The sequence below is a fragment of the Nelumbo lutea genome, chromosome 2 (genome assembly GCF_056320005.1).
Source record: "Nelumbo lutea isolate HS-2025 chromosome 2, American lotus-T2T, whole genome shotgun sequence".
Classification (NCBI taxonomy): Eukaryota; Viridiplantae; Streptophyta; class Magnoliopsida; order Proteales; family Nelumbonaceae; genus Nelumbo; species Nelumbo lutea.
The window spans coordinates 70,357,883-70,370,590 of NC_142685.1; the positions used below are offsets into that span (position 1 = coordinate 70,357,883).

At 41.3% G+C, this 12,708-nt stretch overlaps 1 protein-coding gene across 2 annotated transcripts in view; it reads right to left on the reverse strand.

The window, feature by feature from the left end:
- LOC148871436 (tRNA-thr(GGU) m(6)t(6)A37 methyltransferase) overlaps positions 1 to 12,708 on the reverse strand; it is a 91,923-nt gene that overhangs the window by 39,629 nt on the left and 39,586 nt on the right. For both annotated transcript variants that reach the window (XM_088970654.1, XM_088970655.1), the window contains exons 4-5: positions 10,279 to 10,474; positions 10,068 to 10,160 (exon numbers count right to left, since the gene is read on the reverse strand). In XM_088970654.1, coding sequence (XP_088826780.1) covers positions 10,068 to 10,160; positions 10,279 to 10,474 — 289 coding nt within the window. The remainder of the gene's footprint in view (positions 1 to 10,067; positions 10,161 to 10,278; positions 10,475 to 12,708) is intronic.

Genomic DNA, 12,708 nt, shown 5'->3' on the forward strand with positions numbered 1-12,708 from the left:
GATGTGTGAGTTCATGGAATTACTCTGTCCTGATTAATGGAGTGGTGAAGGACTTCTTCCCAGCTTGTAGAGGTATCAGGCAAGGGGACCCTCTATCACCTTTCCTCTTCACTCTAATAGCAGAGGTGCTTAGTAGAATGATCTCAAAGGCTGATAAGAAGAAGTGATTAAAGGGTGGAGGAAAGGTAGGGATGGTACTCCGATCACCCATCTCCAATTTGCAGATGATATTTTAATTTTTTGTGAAGGGAACGATATTGAGAAAGTGAGAAATCTTAAGGATCTGGTTAGGAACTTTGAGAGGGTGTCAAATTTTAGTGTCAACTTTGGGAAGAGTTGTGTAGCCGGGATAGTCAGGTGGAGGCTATAGCAAGAAGCTTAGGGTGTTCTATCTCATCTTGGCCTATGACCTACTTGGGGCTTTCGTTAGGGGCAAACCCTAGGTAAAGTAACTTTGGGTGTCCAGTGGTGGAGAGGTTTCAAAAGAAGTTGACTTCATGGAGGAAAAACTATATATCTTTTTTTTTTTTTTTGGGGGGGGGGGGGGGGGGGGTAGAATCACGTTGATAAGAGCCACATTAGCTAACCTACCAACTTATTTCCTATTTATGTTTAGGATACCACCTAGGGAAGCTAAGAAGCTAGAGAAGGTGATGAGAGATTTCCTTTGGGAGCCAGGGGAAAGTAAGAAGGATCACTTGATAAAATGGAAGGTGGTATGCCAGAATAAAGAGGGGGGACTGGGGTTAGAAAATTTGATTAAAAATAAATAAAGCACTACTAGGGAAGTGGTTGTGGAGGTGGCCAGTGGAGAGAGAGAGAGGCCTTGGCATGAGGTGGTGGGTAGTATTCATGGTCGCTCAGAAAATGGGTGGGATGCTAGATTATCACAGCGGACAACCTTGGCAACACCATGGAAAGCTATTCATGGCATCCTTCCTCAGTTTCTCAATTTTGTCAAGTATGATGTTTGTAATGGTAACTCTGTCCTAATCTAGCAAGTTGTGTGAAATCTGGAAGCACTCAGTCAATAATCAACTTGCCAATATCCACCACTACTCTCTCCATCTTCCAAACCTTGCAACCAATTGTTCCTCTCCTTCCAAATACCCCAACATTACCACAAAAGGGATGCAACTCCAAACAACTCTGGCTTTCTTACTACCACTAATCTTCAGCCAACAGAAGATTTCTGCTGGACAACTTGGCTAAAAGCAAAGTCTTTGAAATCCATGGAGTTCGTGCAGGCAGGTCAGTGGATGAGATCCTTGAAGATAGAAGCAAAAAATCTCATGTTCGAAGAGATGAGAATTAAGGGGAAGGTAAGCCTGAAGGTAAGGGAAGCGAAAAAGGGTAAAATATTGCTGGAAGGATTAGAAGTGATCGAGTGGCTAAGAGAGTTCATAGCTGGAGCCTGTTCAAAAGGTAAGAAGATAAACTGGTAGGATTTTAGTACATTAGAAGGGAGAAGATATGTTGTTGAATGTAAGAGGAATAGAAAAGGTTTCTTCATAGCTTTGGCTGAATTTTTTGGTAAGGGATGAAGGCAAGTGGTGTGTCTACCAGCAGGAAAACAGAACCAAGGTTGGGGGGAAGTTGACTGGTTGCTCAAAGAGTTCTTAGTACAAAGAGTAGCAAATGATAAAAAAAGCCTCCATAAGGGAGGAGAAGGCATATCTCAGCAATAGCAGGGTAGAACAAGGGCCAGTGGTCATGGCAAAAACAAAAGGCCAATGCAGAATGGTGGGAGGTCTAGAGAGAGAGGAGTGGGATAGTAAGTTTATGATACAAGCCAAGTAAAAGGTTAATTATTTGGAAATATCAACTATCAATGTTCAGGCTGATTTCGGATCATTCACAGTCTTTAAATGGAATCCAACATCCAACTCCAAGGATTTTTTTGTCAAAGATGGTGTGGTGGTGCATGTAATAGGCTTGCCATTTCATCTATGGAAACAAGAAATAGCAGAGTCTATAGCTGTATTGTGTGGAGGAATCTTGAAAGGAGCTTTCTAGGGTGATCTTTACTCAGTAGCAATCCTGCTAAGTGGTGTGAAGCTAGAAGACATTCTACGAAAGATAGAGGTATGAACAGAGGGGAGCTTTGTCTCTGTGTGGTTAGCTTCCTCCATTGAAGCAGGGTTGTGGAAGGAGGCTCGTATGGTAGGAGGGGAGGAGGAGGAAGAAGAAGCATTACGTGGACCTGTGAGATTGGTTAATTCAAATGGGAAGGAATGTTTCACTAAAAAGGGCCAACAAGTTCTAGGAAGCCAAAAAGCTTTGGGGCAGTTGGAAGGTCAAACCTAGAGAAAGCAAGATAAGGATATGACAAATGGTAGATCCTTTGCGCAGGTGGTGTCAGGGGAAACAGACAAAAACTTACCAGTGGCGAAAGGGAGAGGGCTGAACCAGCAACCTCAGACAGGGAAGGTTGCTGGCTCGACCATTAAAACAGGGGGGCGTGACTTTTTAAGAGGTCACGTGGGACGAAAAGACTTAGAAAATGGGCCCAATCGAGTGGATCCCTTTTGTGGTGGGCTGGAGAAGGCAACTCAAGTAAAGGTTTTAAAGTCGGGTTCCTATAGTCTTGAGCCCAAGGCCCATTAAAAGACAGATGGGCCGAGGGACACTTTAAGTAAGCACGTGACTAGGAGGAGGGATGAGCTGGTAGACGAGACTAAGCGTCTATCTTCTTCTACCCCGAATCCCTCCTTTCGATCGAACAGATCAGGCGCAAAATCTCAAGACTCTCAGTCTCGAGGCTCTCTACAGTGGGTTCCATCCAACCTGGCGAACCATCTTTCACCAGATAGGCGCAACCCGAGATACCTGAAGCCTAGTGATTTGAACAGAACAAGGTCTGAAGATTGGTTGTGTGAACAAAACAGCAGTGACGATTCTGATAGAGACGAAGCGTTAAGTTTGGGAAGTCTGTCTCCGAAAAGCAACAATGAGTTACTTGAAATAGAAAGTTTGCATACAGAGCTGTTGTTTTTAGAGGAAGAGACTGAAGAGGTAGGTGGCGGGAAGACTAGAAATGGTGAAGAAAATGATTCTAAATCTATGAAAACTCCTCCTTTCGTCGAGGGAGCTGACCCTGAGTCTAATGAATTACAGGATGTTGGGGGAGAGGGACCAGAATCGGCCGTTAGGGTGGATGTGAGTATTCTAGTGTCGGAAACACAGAGAGGTTTTCCAAGTGGGTAGGTCGTTAGGAAGTGATTCTTTCACTATGTCTACTTCACTACCTTGTCCAAAAAGGGGAAAGGCCTTAAAACCATTTGCCGCCTGTCAGCACTTCAGTTCCAGTGATTCTAGTCCTACCCCCGTCATACCAGGTATGGGTGTCAATTCTTTTATAGGTAATGACTTGTTTTCTATGTCTGTAACAGATATCCAGGCTTCCCATCCAGGAGGTTCTGATGCAAGAGAGAGGGTGATAGTGGAAGAAGAAGAGAGGGCGTTGGAAGGAAGTAGTAAGGGGGAGGCAGACAGAATTTTGGAGCTGATTTGTACAATGATGGAGGAAAAAAAAAAGGAAGGACTCTAAGAAAGATGTTGTAGCCAAAATAAGTGTAAGCAGGGTAAAATTCTTCCTCAGACATTGGCTGGAAAGGATGGAGAAAAGAAAAAGGATAATTGTTGTATTAGGAAGGGGGGGAAGGAACAAATAAGAAAAAAATATCTGAAGTGGAAAGGCTAATTTCAGACATTGAGGAGGATTTAGAATTCAGTGGTAGAAGGGATAGGAGGAATGGCTTAAATGAGGAGACTATGGCCTTTTCATGGGTTTTTTGCTATTTTGTCTCGATGAAAATTATTAGCTAGAATGTAAGAGGGTTAGGGAGTGCAAGAAAGAGAAGGGTGATCAAAGACCTACTACGAAGGGAAAAACCCGATATTGTGTTGTTAAAAGAATCCAAAATGATGGAATTAGATGGGAGATGGGTGAGGAGTTTTTGGAGATCTAGTGGTTTAGGTTGGAGCTTGTCTCCTTCTTGGGGAGCCTCGGGGGGGATCGTAACACTGTGGAGGGAGGATGTGGTGGAAGTAGTGGAAGAATTGATAGGCAGATTCTCAGTTTCCATTAAGTGTAAGAATGTAGAGAATGGGTGTGTATGGGTCTTAACCAATGTTTATGGCCCTAATTCCTATAGAGAGAGGAATGAGATGTGGGAGGAACTATATGCAATCAAGGGGCTATGGTATGGTCTTTGGTGCCTGGGCGGGGATTTTAATGTCATTAGATTATTTGATGAAACCAGTAATCCCCAACAGGTAATTTCAACAAGCATGAGGGAATTTAATGGTTTTATTGAAGAATGTGAACTGAAGGAAATACCTCTGCTGCAAGCCAGTTACACTTGGTCCAACCTTCAGGCAACCCCTTTGTGTTCGAAGCTGGACAGATTCTTATTTAACCTTGTCTAGGAGAATAGTTTGCAAAACTTGGTTGCTAGAGCGTTACCCAGGGTCACATCCGATCACTGTCCTATCCAAATAGGTACTGAGTCATTTTCTATAGGACCCAAACCTTTTAGATTCGAAAATATGTGGCTCACCCATCCAGATTTTGTGAAAAAAGTGAAGGAATGGTGGGGTGAGGAGGAGGGGGGTAAGATGGAAGGGGATCAAGTTCCATAAGAAATTAAAAAGGCTGAGAGCCAAAATAAAAGAGTGGAATAGAGATCAGTTTGGTAGAATTGAGGAGCAAAAACTGTGCTTAATTTCTCGCATAGAGAACTTGGATGTAAAGGAATCTCAAAATGGGCTGACCAAGGAGGACAGAGTGTTAAGGAGACAATTGAAAAAGGATTTGGAAGAGGTGTTATTGAGGGAAGAAATCAGTTGGAGACAAAAATCTAGACACAAGTGGATTAAGGAAGGCGATGGGAACACTAGATTCTTCCATGATTTGGCAAATGGGAGACGAAGAAAAAATCTTGTGACCAAGCTAGAGATAGAAGAGGAGGTAATTACCAATCAGGATGACATAGCCAGAAAATTTGTGGACCACTTCAAATCGATTTATAGAAGACCTTTGAGTGAGAGAGCAGTCATGGAAATGGTGGATTGGCTAAGAATTGATGACGGAGTGGCAAAGTGGCTGGAAAGGGATTTTGAGGAAGAAGAGATTAAGAAAGTTGTCTTTCTAATGGATAGATCCAAGGCTCCGGGTCCAGATGGCTTTACAATGGGCTTTTATGAAGACTGTTGGGAGGTGGTGAAAGAGGATTAGTTGAAGTCTTTAAGGAAATTGCAGACAATCACACTATAAGCCCTGGAATTAATGCCACCTTTTTGGCCCTGATACCTAAGAAGATTGATGCCAACCACCCAAAAGATTTTAGGCCTATTAGTCTGGGGACAAGCATGTATAAAATTCTGGCTAAAGTGCTCTCATTTAGGATCAAAATAGTCCTCCCTTCTATCATTAGTGAAACCCAGGGGGCTTTCATTCAAGGGCGACAAATAACAGACCAGATCTTAATTGTGAATGAGTGTGTGGAGGAAATGAAAAGGTCTAGTAAGAGAGGATTCATTTGTAAATTGGATCTTGAAAAGGCCTATGATTTGGTGGACTGGGAGTTTCTATTAGAGGTTATGCAAAACTGTGGGTTTGGGGACAAGTGGTGTAATTGGATCTTTGGGTGTATCAGTACTTGTCACTACTCTATTCTAGTAAATGGTATGGTGAGGGACTTTTTTCCAGCTTGCAGGGGTGTCAGGCAAGGGGATCCACTCTCACCCTTCCTTTTTACCTTAGTAGCTGATGTGATTTGTAGGATCATTACTAAGGCTGACGGTGAAGATGCCAGTAGGGGTTGGAGAATAGGGAGAGACCAAGTACCCATCACCCACCTTCAATTTACAGATGATCTAATGATCTTTTGTGAAGGAGGTTTTAGCAAAAAGGTAGCAAACCTAAAGGAGCTAATAAAAGGTTTTGAAAGTATCTCTAATTTGAGAATAAATCTGGAAAAGAGCTGCATAGCAGGTATAAATTTGGAGGTAGGGGAGGTCGAGGCTATTGCGGAGTGTCTTGAGTGTTCCACCTTTGGTTGGCCTATGTCATATTTAGGGCTTCCTTTAGGGGCAAATCCTAGGGAGAGTAGATTTTGGACCCCAGTGATAAAAAAGTTTGAGAAGAGATTAGCCTAATGGAAGAGGAATTATATCTCTTTAGGAGGGAGAATTACCCTATGAAAGAGCTACCTTGGCTAACTTACCTACCTATTATTTGTCTGTTTTTAGGATACCCGTTAGGGAAGCTAGGAAACTGGAGAAGTTGATGAAAGATTTCTTATGGGAGCCAGGACAAGAAAAAAATGATCACTTGGTTAATTGGGAAATTGTGTGCAGAAGTAAAGAATAGGGGGGTTTGGGACTTGGGAGGGTAACTAGAAAAAATCAAACTCTGTTAGAGAAATGGTTGTGGCGGTGGCCTTTGGAAAGAGAGAGATTGTGGCATGAGGTGGTGGGAAGCATTCATGGGAGGTCAGAGAATGGATGGGATGCTGGTGTATCGAGGCAAGCTAACCTAGCAGCACCTTGGAAGGCTATTCACAACACCCTTCCTCAATTCCTCAATTTTATCAGGTATGAAGTTTGTTTTGGCAACTCTATCCATTTTTGAGAGGATATTTGGGTAGGAGACACACCGTTAAAGGATTTGTTCCCTTCGCTATTTTCTATTTCTCTGTACAAAAAAGAGATGGTCTCAAAATTTGTCTCACCTTTGGGAACACCCTTAGATCCTACTTGGGATTTTGGGTTTCGTAGAGGACTTAGGGATGACGAAATTGATTCTCTTTCTGCGTTGCTCGGTTGTCTTAATCAGGTTTGTTTGGATCCCTTCAAGCCATATAAGAGGGTTTGGACTCTTAGACCCAATGGAACCTTCACTTGTGCTTCTTTCTTCAAGTCCATCTCTCAACTTTCTACTAACCAACCCTTTCCGTCAAAAGAAATTTGGTGTAGGCCAGTTCCCCCAAAAAAGATGGCATGGGAAAGTAAACACTTTAGATAACCTACAAAAGAGAAGACCTTTCCTCTGTATTTCTCCTAATTGGTGTATCCTCTGTAGAGCTCACGATGAGGATTGTTACCATCTATTTAAATCTTGTCCCTTTTCTGCAGACCTTTGGGCTTGGCTACTTTCGTTGTTTGGGGGTAGTTGGAGTCTACCAGCAGAAGTTCACATGCTCTCCAACCATTCTACCTTTTATTGGCCTACAAAAATAGGGAGAATTATGTGGAGATGTGCTCGTGCTGCCTTGACTTGGACTCTTTGGGAGGAAAGGAATCTCATAATCTTTCAAGATAAGGAAAGAAACAGCCATGATTTGAAAGACTGTGTGTTAAATAGGGCAATACATTGGCTGAAGACCTTGGAAATCTTTCATCAATTCTCCTTTAATGACCTTTGGAGAAAATGGTCAGCAGTAGCGAGGTGTTCATCTCTAAAGGACAAATCAATTACAAGTTGGTCTCCTCCATCCGAAGGCTCACTAAAGTTGAACTTTGATGGAAGCAACATGGGTAATCCAGGTTTATCCGGAATGGGGGTGCTTTGAGAAATGCGATGGGGGAGATTTTGTTGCTTTACTCAGGTCCCTTGGGATTTGAAAACTCCATTAGGGCAGAACTTTTAGCTGCTGTACAAGGGGTGCAATTTGCAAACCAGCTGGGGGTACAACAACTAATAATCGAGAGGGGATTCCAAAGTGGTGGTGGGTTGGTTGAAAAATTTTGAAGAGGCTATGTGGCGATACAAGAATGAAATGAAGAAATTTAGTTGGTTGACAAGGAATATGTTGGTCACTGTACAGTGGGTGGGGAGATCAGCAAATACTTTGTCAGATATGTTAGCTAAGCAAGGGGTAAATAGGGAAGAATTATTTTGGGCTCAGTTGTGATTCTTGTTTTTCTTTCCTAGTTTACTTGTAAGATTCAAGGAGGGGCTGCAGCTCGTGCCTCTCGCTGGGATGATGTATGAACTCACTCTAAATTTGCTTCTGAATCAATAAACTTATTATTATTCATAAAAAAAAAAAATGGTATTGTCCTTTTTTGGGAGGATACTTGGGTTGGAGAGGCTCCATTGAAGGACCTCTTCTCTTCTATGTTCTCTGTTTCAAGGTACAAAAAGGAGTCTTTGTCAAAGTTTTGTTCCTTTATGAATAATCCATTAACACCAAATTGGGACTTTGGGTTTCGTAGAGGTCTAAGGGAAGAGGAAATTGTGTCCCTAACAAATCTGCTAAGCCTACTTGATACAGTGTGTTTAGACCCTTTTGAACCCGATAAACAGATCTGGACACCCAAGCCAAATGGATCCTTCTCTTGCGCTTCTTTTTTTAAATCCATTACTCAATCTACCCCCATTCAGCCTTTCCCTTTTAAGGAAATCTGGTGTAGGCCTGTTCCCCCTTAGGTTATGTCTTTTTGCTGGGAAGTGCATTATGGGAAAATCAACACCTTAGACATTCTACAAAAGAGAAGACCTTATCTCTGTCTCTCACCTTCTTGGTGTATCCTTTGCAAGTCACATGGTGAGGACTGTAACCATCTACTAATATCCTATTCATTTACTGCAGAGTTATGGGAGTGGCTCTTCTCATTGTTTGGGTGCAGGTTGGTTAGGCCAGTGGATGCAAGTTTGATCTTTGATCCTGCTTTCTTCCCTTGGCGGCACAGAAGAGGAAGAATTATGTGGAGGTGTGCAAGAGCAGCACTGATCTGGTCCGTGTGGGAAGAAAGGAATACCAGAACTTTCTAAGAGAATGAGAGAAACCTAGAAGAGATGAAGGACTGCATTCTAAATAAGGTGATCCTATGGCTAAAATCACTGGACCTATTCCATCAATTATCATTTAATGATATTTAGAGGAATTGGTTAGCAGTGGCTAATTGTTCATCTAGAAAGACTAAAGTGAGTTTGACTTGGGATCCCCCTCCTGAAAGCTTTTTGAAGCTAAACTTCGATGGAAGTAGTCTTGGTAATCCAGGTCCGTCAGCGGTGGGAGGGGTACTGAGGAATGAGGCTGGGAAACCCGGACTCTATAGTGTGGTGTTTTAAGAATGAAATTAAAAAAGCCAACTGCCTGACAAGGAGCTTGACAGTGAGAATACAATGGGTGGGGAGATCAGCAAACTCTATGGCTGATGGTCTTGCAAAGCAAGGGGTAAACAGGGAAAGCTTATATTGGGCTCAATTGTAGATTGAATCTGTTTTCTTTTTGTCTTTCTTCCTGCTGTTAGGAGAGGACGCAGTTCGTGCCTCTCCATGGGAAGCTTGTAACTGAACTAATTCTCTATAATGAAACTTATCTTATTACTTATCAAAAAAAAAAAAGATGACCATTTAGAAAGTGACGATATCTTAGTTTCTGTAAGTGATAGCCCAAAAAGTGCTTCTCTTTTGGCATACAAGGAGAGATCAAAGCAGGTTTTGTTCACTTCTTGAAATTATTTATGCCTTTTTTATTGGAAACAATTACTTTTATTAAACCTTCGTTAAAGCAGCATAAGGAACATACAATGTCAATCACTCACAGCATGAGTTTTGGCCAAGGTATATAACACAGCCCAAAAAAGGTTCTCCCTAAGGGTCCCCTGCTTTGCCAAAGTATTAGCCAAAACCATTGGCTGACCTCCTTGTCCAATTGAAGGGTACTCCAGCTCCTCTTGCTAAGCAACCCATTGATCTAATATCTTTACCTGTAGAAATATAAATTCGTGGGGATGCAGTAAACTATGAACCATTTAAAAACTGCAGTCCATTCAGTTTGTTCATGTGAAGTCTTGCCATTTGGGCGGTTCAACCAGTTTTGAGGATACAGAAGAAGTCATCTTGAGATGTTTATAATTCCTATATAAAGGATTCCAATAAGAGAATCTGACTGTTGACTGCCAAAGGCTTTTAACCATTTTCTTCTCAAAACATGGTCCATTTGGTGGGTACTAGCAGATCTTCTAATGAAAGCTTACGGAAATTTAAATATGCCCATATATTTGTGTTCACATCCAAGATGTATTAGTTCATGCATGTAATTTATCCTTACCTTTGCAACTGTAAGCCCAATTGGGCATGGTCGATGTGGAGATCTTGTTGCGAAGACCCCCATCCTGCCACCTTTCAGTCTTGGTACTCTCACCTATCCAAGTTAAACACTTTCAGCAACCTTTTTGTAGAATTCTTAAGAATATAAGAAAAAGATATCAGGCATCCTAAACCCTAACTAATCTATTAGAAAAAGATAGTAAACTGCATACTTTTGCTTTGAACTTTGACTTAGCTGGTTCGTTCCACAGCTTTTCCAAATCCGTATTTAAATGGAAAACATAAAGAATCCAGCAATGAGAGTATTCTCCTAGGCCTTCAAGTGCTGCTGGAGGAACCTGACCTGAATCAAATGCCAAGCATGCTCTAGCAAGAGGTACAAGCAAAGGTTGCCTTGGTGTCCCATTTCTGCATAATAAGAGGCAAAGGTAGTTTTCAGAACCTTTAATATAAATGTACATATTCCATGTCTGCAATATATGTGAAAAAAATGAAAGGATATGTGGAATTAGGAAATGATGAGTGTTCCAGGTGATGAGTATCAGCAGTTAGTCCAGGCTACCTCTCAGCAGAATACAGCTACCCTTGCCCACTCAGGTATGGCTTGTCTAGCATCCAAGTTCTCTCATTGGATTATTGACTCTAAAGTTTTTGATCATATGATAGGGACTCCAGGTGTGTTTTCTTCTCTTTCTTAGTCTTCTACATCACAAACTGTTACTCTCATTAATGGCTCCACATCTTCTATCTGTGGTATTGGTAATGTTGACATAGATTCATTATCCTTATTTTCAGTTTTGTATATTCCCAAATTCCCTTTCAACCTTATGTTTGATAGTAAATTGACCAAGTCTCTTAATTGCTCTATCACCTTTTACCCTTCTTTATGTGTCAAGATTTCAAAAAGGGGATGAAGATTGGTGGAGGGCATAAAGCTGGTGGACTGTATTATCTTGATCGTGGTGGTTCCTCAACAACTCTTCAGTCGTCCCTTTCTCCTCTCTAGTGGCACTGCATGCTTGGTCATCCGTCTCTTAAGTCACTTAAATTGTTCTATCATTGGGTCATCTTTCTACTTTGAAATGTTAGTTGTGTCAGTATGGGAAACACCACCGTGTTCCCTTTAATCCTAGGGTTGATAGTCATATATTGAGTCCTTTTTCTATGGTCCATCCGAACATTTGGGTCCAAATAAAATAGTGTCATACAATGGTTACAAGTATTTGTAACTTTTGTTGATGATTATTCAAGGAATTTTTTTTATACACCGTTTCAGCAATAATTGGAAAAACATGGCATTATCCAACAAACCTCATGTATTAACACCCCTCAGAAAAATGGGGTGGCTGAGAGAGAGAACCGCCATCTCTTAGAGACTACTAGGTCCCTTTTGCACCATATGAATGTACCCAAATATTTTTGGCAGTGACGCACGCCTAGGCGTACAAGAGAAGCACATTTCAGGGTAAGCGCCCCGCCCAGATCCTAGGTGCACCCCTTTCAAAAGGTGCACGCCTAGTGCGCTTTGCGCCTTAGCCCAAACGTGCGCCTTTTGAAACATTGACGCTTTTTTGCTATTTTGTGTCTAGCGGCTAGGCTAGGGCTCCACTCCCGGACCCCCATGCCACGCCCCTCGAGGCAAGCCCAAACAAGTCCACGTTAGGTCTTAAATAAAATTTCTTCTTAAAAAAGCAATTAAAACCATAAAATCACTACCTTTTGTGTGAGAACTAAGAATTTAAGACCTAATGTGGACTTATTTGGGCTTGCCTCGAGGGGTGTAGTACAAAGGTGGCTCGTAGAATCAGGAATGTAATATGTTTTACATCACATTAGCTACTTAAAGCAATGCAATCGAGAAAAAAAGAGAGTGCGGGTTTTATATGCTTGAAAATGTTTTATATATTTGATTTTATTTTTAAATTCTCATTGAATATGCTTTACATATTATATTTATGTATTTTAATATTAGATAATAGCTTTTTTAAAACATTTATTTTAAAATTAAAGTTTATATTTTTATTAATATTATGTTTAATATTTTTTATTTTTTACATTTTTTTTAATTTGTTTTGGCATATTTTGAATTTTTAGCCCTTTTTTTATTTTTGTGCCTTGCTTAAAAAGGCATGCGCCTCGCCTTGTGCCTTAGACGCAAATTGACCCCTATGCCTTTTTTGAGTTTTGCGCTTTTAAAACACGAGTTTTTTGGAGTGTTGTGCTTACATCTTGCCTCCTTATTAATCGGATGCCTATGTCTATCCTTGAAGGTCATTCTCCCTTCTCTATTTTGTTCCCCACTTTATCTCCTTTCCCTCTCACTCCTAGGGTTTTTGGATGTGTGTTTTGTTCATAATCTTGGATTTGGAATGGAGAAATTAGATGCACGATCTTCTAAGTGTGTTTTTCTTGGCTATTCTAAGACCTAAAAAGGTTTTTAAGTGTTATAATCCCAATTCCTAGCACTCTTTTGTTTGTCCCGATGTTACGTTCTTTGAGTATGTTCTATTTATCCTTGGGTTGGATATCTCTCCTCCTCTACCTCCACTTCTAGTTCCTGTTGAGGACACTGTGTTTTAAAAGTGCAAGGCACAAAAAAAGCGCAAGGGCCAATTTGCGCTTGAGGCACAAGGCGAGGCGAG